This window comes from Anarrhichthys ocellatus, unplaced genomic scaffold, assembly GCF_004355925.1.
Source record: "Anarrhichthys ocellatus isolate YVR2014 unplaced genomic scaffold, GSC_Weel_1.0 scaffold122, whole genome shotgun sequence".
Classification (NCBI taxonomy): Eukaryota; Metazoa; Chordata; class Actinopteri; order Perciformes; family Anarhichadidae; genus Anarrhichthys; species Anarrhichthys ocellatus.
In genome coordinates this window covers 469,509-481,114 of record NW_022280152.1, presented here as the reverse complement: position 1 = coordinate 481,114, position 11,606 = coordinate 469,509, and the positions used below count along the sequence as shown (strand labels likewise).

The 11,606-nt window shown below is 42.7% G+C and overlaps 1 protein-coding gene across 2 annotated transcripts in view; it reads right to left on the bottom strand.

The window, feature by feature from the left end:
- Window positions 1-11,606, bottom strand: part of glra1 (glycine receptor, alpha 1) — a 105,608-nt gene that overhangs the window by 39,018 nt on the left and 54,984 nt on the right. For both annotated transcript variants that reach the window (XM_031877004.1, XM_031877005.1), the window contains one exon: window positions 4,765-4,988. In XM_031877004.1, the coding sequence (XP_031732864.1) occupies window positions 4,765-4,988 (224 nt within the window). The remainder of the gene's footprint in view (window positions 1-4,764; window positions 4,989-11,606) is intronic.

The window sequence follows — 11,606 nt, the reverse complement described above, 5'->3', positions numbered from 1 at the left end:
ACACACACACACACACACACACACACACACACACACACACACACACACACACACACTCAGCATCACTTAGTACTAAGAGGATTATCCGGAGCTTTATCAGGCTACCTCGCCGAACACCGACAGATCAGGATGTGTTTGAAATTGATACGAATAAATACATTTATTTTTTGGGGGATTTTGAAGAAACAACAACTATGCAGCCTCTGCTGTTATCCAGACTGATTCGATTTAAGTTCAATACTAGCTTGAATGAATAAATCACTACCATTTACATTCTATAAACATTTAGTTTCGTGCTCACATTTACAGCATTTCAGAAGATGAAAGAGTTTAATTAATTACTTTGCTCGGAAAAGGAGAAGCAAACATCACAGATATGAAGGGTGAAAGTAAAACTAATTAAATAATGAGCTCAACTTGATAAAAGCAGAATCCAACTGTTTGCTTTCACGAAGACGATAAAACAACTAAAACATTTGAGTAGCAACTGAAACAATTAACGATTAATTGATTAAACGATTCAAATCAAATATATTGTTTTAAAGTCATTTATGAGTGAAGATATGAAAAGACACAAACAGTCAAAGTATCTCCAAACAAGTATTGTGTGCATGAAAAAGCTTAATATCTCAACTCTGTTGTTCCTTCATCACCATGAACACACACAGTATTTTATTCTGACTCAATCACACACACACACACACACACACACACACACACACCGTCCTGCTGCCACAAAGACTCACTAGAGACCAGATTGATACGCCGCTGAAAATAGTCCCCGAAGAAGCCCTTAGTTTAATAAAAGACGGACTAATGCACTTTATTTCCTGTTTGTTTCAGTAACTTTTGTGGAAAACTTCAGTCAGCGGCTGTTTTAGGAAATGACTGAGTCTGTTCATATCTGTTCATTGTATCAAAAAGATATTTGACAGATAGATTTAAGTTCAATCTTCTAGTTGCTGACTGATGACAATGAGGAGACCTGAGGACCATAAGAACAGGAACAGTGAATCTGTGATGGCGGTCACAGCTTCTTCTTCTCTGCTGGAGGACCAACAGGATGAAAACCTGTAGCTGAGCAGCCGAGCAGCCACACGCAGCAACATGGGAATGGATCTCGTTTCATGGAAGGCTGATCCGTGAAACTCCGAAAATGAAAATGTTCGAGGCAGCCGGTCCCGTGTCGTCGTGGTGACGCATTAGGCTTCTGAGTCAATGAATTCCTGCCGTCACATGGAGCGAACGCATCTCTGCAAAAGTCAACTTCGCCCAGAAATTAATGGAAAAAGAAATGTTGATACCAGATTCGATGCATTACTGAAAAAAAAGACTTTCATTTTGAAATGAGATATCATTGGAAACACGTCGTCAGACATCATTACGGCTCCACCCCCCCACAGACACCAATATTAGCTGTTTATTTAAAACTAGGGATGTCATCATCTGTGTTCTCAAAATAAATTGAACCAATTAGAGATGGCACCAACGATTACCAAAGAATCAATTATTTTTCATACATACATTGTGCAGTCTGTAAAATATCAATAATTATAAGGGGGGGGGGGGGGGGACAGATAAACTGGTCTAATGCTGTTAATTTGTTAAAATAATTGATAGTTGCACTATATCATAATCAATTCAGCACTAATCTCCATAAGAGCTTTGCAATAACTCCAGACTATGATTTCCCCCTCAAATAAATGAGAAAAGAATCTCAGCACAAGGTGCATTCAGTAGCTGTTTCTGGAGCTTTCACATCACATCACATGGTCCTAACGATGCTCAGGTGTAGGAAGACATTATGAAACTCAGTCTATAAGCCAACAGGGATGACTAAGGATACTTCAAGTCCCTCGAACAAGGAGGGAATTGTGTGCTTCTGAAGACCATGTGATACGACTGAAAGCTCCAGCACATCTTGTGGTGAGATTGTATTCTTAACTTTGAATCTTGAATCACCAAATATTCTCGACTGTCCATCTTAAATAAATAATTTTGTACCAGGCAACTTGAAATCTGATGAATCTGATTTTCGGACACAGACTGACACTGTTTCCCATGATGCACTAAGTGCGTAATCGGTTGCTTCGTGACTTGTTGTTTTAATCAGAGAGCTCGTTATCTGTCAGACGACTCTGAAGGTTATTCTCAGATTTAACAAGTTTTTAACCGATGGCGGAAAACCACCATCCACCACCAGTGTCATCATAATCGCTAAGTCACTAAATATTAAGTCTCTCTAAGAAAACCTAAACATATATATTATTAAAAACAGCTCCCAGTTTGTGCAGAGTCGCAGCTGTCAGCAGGTTGTCACGAGGAGCAGGAGGTGATTTGGCTGCACACACTCCGTCCTCCTGTTCCGCTCTAACAGGACACCCGCTGCTACAACACACACACACACACACACACACACACACACGTCCAGTTGGCATGATGTACAACACTTTGCCGCGTCTGCACATTGTTAGTCGTCTGACAGGATGCTGAATATGTATTACACACTCGACGTAGCCTCCACAGATGTCCCACTTTCTCAGAAGGAAGGTTCAGCTCTGTGGTTTCCTGTTTGCTGCATCAAGACACCTAAACGCCAAATGCTGACCAAAAAAAAGATAACCGCGTCCTGCTTTGTACTCCGACCCTGCAGGTGATTCTGTTCTTCTGTTCCACCAGAAGGAGAACTCACGCAGGACCGATGCTGAATTTCATGAACTCCTCAATGACTTTAAGGACGACACTACGGGATGTTTCAAAACGGTGACGAATAAATCGAATGTGCTAATGTTGGAAAAGATGAAATAACATAAGTATTAGTTTTGTTGGACTTTCTACAAAGAAGCAAAAATATTCTTTAATCTAAAGAAATGTGCAGACATCCAATCCCCTCAACATCTGCCACAAATATGACTCGATTCTTTATTACTTCTTTTTGGGGATAATGATGTTTTGTGAGCACAGAACAAAGTTTTAATGGAGTCAGTGACTTAGCTGTGGGCAACACCTCCAGACCTGTTTTATTTTACACTTCAGAACATTTTGTCAAATTGGCACCATTAAGAGTATGATTTATAATTATCTAGCAGCACTTCCTGTTTGCAGTGGAATCAAAGCTGTGCTGACGTTTATCACTGCATTATTTTGATACAAAAGAACGAAATAACTGGATGGACACTGGGGACGTAATGTGAGTCACCGTGAATCTAAAAAGGTATGACTCCAATAACACGTACGAAGTTTGATGTAAATTGTGTCAATAAAGCAAAGTACAGTAAATCCATTGCCCCTGTGCGTCAAAGCAAACTAACTTCCTATTCTTCTTCTAATGGATTAACATAATAATCCATTATAATTAACATATTAAAACATATCTACAAAATAACTCTTCCTGTATCATGTGTATTTTATGTTTAGGTTGTGCGGGGCAAATAAATAAAGTTCCAATTAAAGTCTAAACTACGGGACACATATGAGTTCTTTTTGAGTCCTAATCAGCAGGAACACATTTTATAAAAGTGTGTTCCAAAAGCATTACGATGTCCACTGCACATATCATATCCTCATATGATTTACCACCATGCTACGTTTTGTTTTGTCTTTATTTTAGAGAAAACTGACTTCTATTCCCCTCAAAACACATGATGCATTTTGCACAAGAATTCTTGAAACTAAAGAATAATAAATGTTCCTTTTGATACCACGCCCCACGAGCACAAATGGGATTTCATATGAGCTCAGAGCAAACCCTGCATTCCCGTTTGAAGTACAGCAGGAGATCTGACAACATGGGAATCTGATCGTCCCATCTCAAAGAGTTCACTCTCATCTCGGAGGCGACGCGGCCATCGGTCACCGCTCCGCTGTCGAGCGATAAATATTGAGAACAGAGTAAACAACATTTACAAGACCCACTTTCTCCGTCTTTCCTCTGGACGCGTTAATATCCCGCCGCAGCTTCGCCGCCGAGATCCAGCTGATGGAGGGAGGGTTCGTTCTGACGTTGTCAAGTTAACAAATGAGAGCAGCAGAAGTGGAGAGCAGGGTTCATCCCTTTTCTCTGACGATATCTATAAAGGGCCAATCTCACTCCTCTTCAGGCCGGACATGAAGGTGAGAACTGAGGTTGATAACGGATTGGACTCGCTGCTGGAATACTAACAGGCTGAGTAGATTACCATGGCTGCTGCGTCTCTTTCTCATTCGCCCCTGAGCTGAGGCAATAAAAGCGAGGAGGAGGAGGAGGAGGAGGAGGCACCGGCGGGCTAAAAGGTTTTGTCGGCTGAAGGCGGCTATAACTCTGAGAGCCTTGAATGGGGTGTCTCGGAGATACAGAAGAAAAAAAAAGGAGGGAGGAAGTGGAGCTCTGGAGAAAATAAAAACCTCCAACTTTGACGCAATAAGAGCAGTCTGAAGCAGAAGATGAAGGTCTTTGGAATGCAATAAACAGGAAGTCCGAGCAGTCGCCTTCTATCTTCAATCATAGTTTCATAACTGATTGTTTCAATCTAACCTCCTGATGTATTCCCTTTCTCCTTCCTCTTCTGCTGCGACTCTAAACTTTTTACATTACGGTTATATCTCTTTTAAATGATCATTGGACAGTTTTAGTCCACCAGTATCGAGGCACTAAGCGTTTTACAGCTGCTGTAAGTTAATTCTATGCACTGTTAATGAAATAGTCTGGATGTGAGCAGGAGATTGTTACGGTGTGTCCACGCCCGCGAGTATTCACTCTAATAATCAACACTGTCCTCCGCTCACCGTATGCTGTACAGCACGTTGCCGTTTTTAGAGATGCGTAGCAGCTTGTTGTCGGTGGTGACCTCGTGGAAGTTGGCCCCCTTCTCGTTGGCGAAGAACAAATCGGGTTTCCAGATGGAGTCCAACATAGAGGGGTCGAGGTCCAGCGAGTCGTCGGGGTACTCGCTGTAGGCCAGCCGAGGGTCGTTCCACTGCTGTCTCAGGAAGATGTTCACTCGGTAGTCCTGAGAGGAGACACAGAGGACAGACCATGTGAAGATGTTACAGCTACATCTGTGCGCTGGCTAATGGATGGGTGGTTGAGAGCCCAGAAACAAATCACACATTCAGTGACTCATTACAGAGAAGAAGAAACAATCAGGAATATTTCTACACGCACAGGAGCAGGAAAAGGACCAGAATGCAATGCAGCAGCCACATGGGCACCTATTAAAACAAAAAACGATCTATCAGGAGAAGTCAGTGTTGATTTATTCATGATGTAATTCAGTATTTCACGATCTTTTCCAAAACCTGAGTTCCCTGTGAGGAAATACAGTATGCATGTAACGAGCGGAAATCACAAAAATAAAGAGTATCTCTTCGTAAAGGTATCCTAGGAACTGTTGTACGAGGATACGTCGATGTATTTCATAGTTTGTCAAGATGAATTGCAAAGCTACGCAACCGGACAGATATTCAGAATGATACTGGAGGAAAGAAAAAGAGAAAGGCTCTCATGGAGGGTCACTGCACCGCTGACTCGAGATGGCATATCTCCACGCGGGAGAGTGGATCGACCGATACCGGCAGATGGAGAGATGGAGTGATGGACAGGATTGCACGGTTGGATGAGCAGGTGGTTATGGGTCGTCCTCCATATGTCATTTTCTCCTTCATGCGCATGTCGAAGATTTTACTGATCAGGCCGAGTAGTGGCCGCGAGCCACATACGATCTTTTTTCATGCCTATGAGCCGCTATGCAGCCTCAGATCCCCCTCAGCCTTTTAGCTCTCTGTTCTTGTTTCTCTACTCTTTCTTGAAGGCTTGTGTCCGCTGTGGTTTGATTGATGAAGCACTTTTTTGTACAAAACAAAACAGTAAAAACCACACAGAAAAAAGGAAGTTGCCAGAAATAGAGGGATACGCAGACAGGCAGAGGGATGTGTGGAGAGTTGGCCTGGTACAAAGCTGGAGGGCAGCTGAAGGCCATCGGGCTGCTGCTCCCTCTTTAGTCTTAACACAGCGAGGTGGAGAGATACAGTGGGAGGACAGTCAGAGGGAAAGATAGACAGGAGATAGAAGGCTGGTTCTCAAAGACACTCACAAGTCACAGAGCCTTCAAAGAACAGAGCTGTTTTAACAATGAGGAGGATGGATTTCTGAGGCACAGAGGATGAAGCCTTTTTTAACACACTATCAGTCAGCTGCAGAACAACAGTGTGTGGCTATTGTTTGTTGTTTTTGGGCAATCTCATGTCCTTCCTCATTGACGAACGCCATCTTACTTTCTTGTATGAGGGTAGCAATCCTTGGTGCTGTTTGCAACCCATTGACCACAGACTGTATATAAGAAGTGGACGTAGTCATCGGGACATCACCCATTGGTTTGTGGACTGCCGCTATAAAGCCTCGAGTTCGAAGCTTTGCCCGTCGCCATCTTGACTTTTTGCAACCAGTGAGCGTTGGAATGTGGAGGAGTGACGTAGAGACATTTCATGTTTTCTGTCACCTGAAGGCCACCGTAGTTCTTCACATGCTTGTGAAACTCTGGCCGCTTGAGATACAGAGAGTAAAGCCGCCGTCTGACTTCCGTTGCTAGTTATTATGCCAGTAAAGATGACCTCTGAGTGAGGAGAACGGCATCACTTTTTGACTTTACTGATCCAAATCAAAGATCCAGAGATCCAGAGTTCAGTCTTGGATTTAAAAGGTTTCATCCAGATGGAATCTGAGTCGATGGAGGTTAAATCCAGACTGCAGCGCAGTGATGAACTTCCACCATGCGGCTATAAAACCTCCAGCCTCCGCTCTTTAACTGAAAGATCGATACATCTACAGGTCTGCCAAGCTGCATTATGATGAGTATGGATGAGATCACGTTGCTCATGGACTCGTCCTCCAGCAGAAGTCATGTGTTTTGGGGGAGTGGCTTTGGAGGAAGGCCTGACGGGAGGGGCTGGGATTTATTCGGTTGGATACTTTCAAAATATGCTGTATTATGCTTATATTTTGCTGTGAAAGCAATGCATTCTGGGAGTCACAATGCTTGCTGCCATGATCCCAACGATCAAGTGTTTCTTTTCACAGTAATTTACGGCTTACTGCTGGCAAATTACTGTACATTTTGATGACAATAAGTAACTGTTTTTGTCTCATACGGTAGAAATTGTACAGTTTTATGTTGGTGAAACTACTGCCAGCAACATTCTGTAATTTGTTTAAATATTGCAACGTATTACTGTATGCTTTGTTTACAGTGAGATGCTGTATTCTTGTGATACATAAGATATTCCGTAAATGTTATTGCTGCCAGTATTTCACTGTCATTTTACACTAAAATGTGTTACAGTGGTCAAAGATGCCTACTCCAGCTTTAAATGATGATAGATGATAAAGAACACTATATAACACCTTGACAGTCAGTAGTTACTCCCAAAACTGCAACAGGTCACCCAAGGACAGGGAAGTGTTTCAACAAAAGACTAAAGGCATCATTTTTCAAGCGGTAGCAGACATTGTGTGTGCTCCTCCATCATCCCTTCCAATAGTTGCTTTGAGGGTCAGAACTTGGAATTAAGGGCTGTTTCCAGGTATACAATATTAACTGTTGCTCCCTCAGAGCTTTATTGTAAAACCTCCGCCGTCTGATCTCCATTCCCCGCTTCACAATCTGAGATGGAGTGTCTATATTCAGCATGGTGTGGCATTTAGCTCGCCCCTACATTCCTCGTAATTGTCAATTATTCTCAGAGCATGGAGCTCGGACACTTCGGCCAGGCTGGAGCCATCATTACACTGCCTGGCGTAGCAGAAAAACATTGACGGGGCGATGCACGGCCATGCCAGCAGCCCCAGTGGGTGGCATTTAAAGGAGCAATCAGCCACAGGGCTGCATGTGTGTGTCTGTGTGTGTGTGTGTGTGTGTGTGTGTGTGAAACAGTCACATGGCAATCAACTTCAGTGAGACCCATTCGCCGTTCATCACTATGTATTCAACGGAATATCTCACATGAAACAAATGAGCTCGACCTTTCGGGAAGGAGTCGCCTTTCCTTCTGCTGGAGAATATGATATATGATAAAGAACCTGAAATGGCGCAGAGATGAGGAGCGTCTGTCGATGGAGAGAGACGAGGTGATACAGAGGAGAGGAGAAAAACCACCCCAGCGTCATCAGTCATGCACCCGCCTAAGTTTGACACCAGCTTGAAAAGGGCAAAAATCGAGAGAGTGGCCTTAACGGAGTCGCTAAACACAAACATGATTATGATTCCAGCGGTGGGACGAGCCTGACTTTTTCCACAGCTAATTGTTGTGATGTTACTGAACTCTTCAGCAGCAGTTCTTTATGTTCAAGAGACTCCTCCATCATGCAGCTACACCTGCCTTACATCTTTGTCCTACATTGATACCAGGCGGCAACCTCCGGTTCTGCCGAGTGAAGCCAATGCAGAAGTTTGACAAATTTGGATGACAGACTGCACCTTTAATTCATATTTTCTACTTTTCTACTGTTTCATCTCGATTCAGACCACAGATTCTGTCTAAAATTATTTTAGACCATCACCTCAGTCTCTTCGTCTTGGCCTTAAATCATACCAGTCAGCAGAAAAAATGTTGCCATGAATGTTTTGCAGAAACGCACAATGCCACGCGGTCAACGTCGTGGGACGACTGGTTAGGTTTAGGGTTGGAAAAAAAATAATGGTTTGTGTTTAAATAATTACGTAACACCGTAAAAGTAACAATGTAACGTAACAACGTAACAATGTAGCGTAACAACATAATGCAACAACATAACGTAAAAAACGTAATGTAACGTAACAACGTAATGTAACAACATAATGTAACAAGGTAACCTAACAAGGTAACCTAACAAGGTAACCTAACAACGTAACGTAAAACCGTAACCTAACAGCGTAACCTAACAGCATAACCTAACACTGTAACGTAACAACATAACGTAACAACGTAACGTAACAACGTAACGTAACATGCGTCAACATTTACTTTTGGTTTCACACGGGACACAAAAACAGCGGTCTCCTGAGTGAAGGTTCCGTTTGTTTGATCTATCCACCTAAGTCCCACATACCCTTAGTAGGCTTTCATGCTTGTTATACTTGTTATCATTCCTATGGATGTATGAAGAGTGCAAAACGGTCACTCCATATTCTACATCAGCTGCTTAACCGAATGCAAAAACACCCACATTCAACACGATCCCTAGTTGGTCTGTTGAACACATTGATATTTTATTTTGAAAAATCCCTTGGAAGCCAATTGTTTGACAACAGATTGTTTCATGGAAGAACTGCTCATCTTGTGGATGTCATCCAGCCCATAAAACGTCAGTTTCATGGGTCAGAGGCTCCTCGTGGCTGCAGATGGATGCACATCTAGTGCAATAAACTGAGAGGGGCGATGGACGGTGCAGCACACTTGGATTCAAATGAGGGGAAAGTAATTTGCGGTTGCAAAGAAATGATATCAGGGAATGATTTAAAATTGCAGTGAATGGACTGACATGTTGATGCTGAGGCGGCTTTCTACTGAACACTTCCACCTCCTGAGGACGGAGGGAAAGAGCTGCAGGACGTTGGCATACGTGCCGTTAAAAGTGGGAAGTCTGTAGGTTCACACTCATGGTTTAATATCCTGACATAAGGCCGTTGGACCGTTCAGTGCTGCCCAGAAATATTCTGATCCACCACCGCCGCGCTGCTATGAAACCATTAACAGAGGAAACGCTGTACTTACACAATTCCGCACTCATTTCAGCATCTATTAAACTCAGGCAGTAAACCACGCATGAAAGACTGCAATCTTCCTCCCCCTATTCTTCTTCGTCTTCCTCCTCCTCCTCCTCCAACAACAACAAGAAAAACTAGAGACACAGCGGCGGCCATATTCTAATTCCACGCCTGTCATAACATCCTGCCGGCTCCCTGGATGCCGCTCAGGTAGAGAGGAGAGGTAGGAGGTTACGGAGGCTCGCACATTATGGCAGCACATCTGCTCAGCTCAGACAACATTGCGTTGAGAGAGAAATATGCTGTTTTTACTGTGTGGCCTCAAAATAAGCCCAGACACCAGCAGCAGCAGCAGCAGCAGCAGCAGCAGCACTGTGGGATGTCAAATCAATTTACTACGGCAAACTTCTCTCTGGATCCTGAGGTGATTTTGCTAAATGAGACATTTGACCGTTTCAACACTGATGCAATTAAACCTGGTCTGTTAAAGCTGCAATATGATGCAAGAGTTTTGTATGAACAAAAAAAACACCTGTTTCTTCAAATTAAATCACACACTGAAGCTGCACATCACCGATTCAACCAGTTTGACGAAACGACATTTATGTGTCATCAAGACAAATTGCAGCAATTAAACACCCAGAAAGAAGGCTGGTGTTCTGCTCTCAGAGATTTTATATTTGGACCAGAATTGTGAGACTAAAATAGTGCCGGGTTAAGAGTGCTGACTGTGTACAGCTGCAGAGATGCAGTGCAGATATAATGAAGTCCATGCTTACTTTCAAATAAAGGTCAAATTAAACAATAATTGACACTCGCATGGCAGAAACATTGTCTACTTTTTCTTTCTCTTTTTGGTTGAGATTTCTATTGAACGACCATTAAAGATGCAAACATACAGCTTTGCAGTGACTATAATGGCAGTGCTATAGAAAGAGGAGGTAGAAGAGAAAAAGAAGAAACAGGACAACAATGGTTTTAGCAACCAAAACCTTTAATGTTTGGTGAGTTGTAGGCAAATAAAACTGTCAGATCAGGAGAATATTAAGGCTAATGGCTAAATGAAGCTTAAGCTGGCTAGTAAGTTTATTCTGTTTTATCTTTCTGCGGTCTCTGCCGCCGTAGCCTTTACAAACTACCCACATTCAAATAACCGTGGGAACCTGATTGGATGTGAATGATGCCTATGTCCAACAAAGTCCAAACAGGAAGGAGGACGGGATGGACGAATGAGTCAAACAAACACAAGACTTTCACACAGTAGACCGCTGTTTGTGTCCCGTGTGAAACTAAAAGTCAACGTCAACTTCTCTTAACACCGTTCTCAACTTATATACATAATTAAACTTAGCCTATGTACATAAATTCAGTTAATTTAACATAAGTTCATTTAAATTCAGTTATGTAAATCCAAACCATGAACTTTTTTCCAAGTACTTTTGTTGCCCAAACAAGTTGTTTTTTTTCAATTCACAACATTAACCACAAGTTTAAAAGTGAAACCGTTTCACAACATGCAGGTAGGTTTGGTTTGGCCCGTCTGAAGCATTAGAATAGTAGTGATTACGACTGATAACCGCCATTAGAAGGGCTGATAACATTCAAAATGGGTGTTCCTTTAAGGGAGACTCAACAGCGATAGATGGGGAGGAGAGAACGAGTGACAGCTATACAGGAAGAGAGAGAGAGAGAGAGAGAGAGAGAGAGAGAGAGAGATGAAGCTGGCAATCATACTCATAAGAAACGCAGTGTAAACCTGTTCATAGAGAGAGAGAGAGGTGGTGAATGAGCAGAGAGATAACTGTGTGTGCTTGTGTGCGAGAGAGAGAGAGAGAGAGAAAGAGAGAGAGAGAGAGAGAGAGAGAGAGAGAGAGAGAGAGAGAGAGA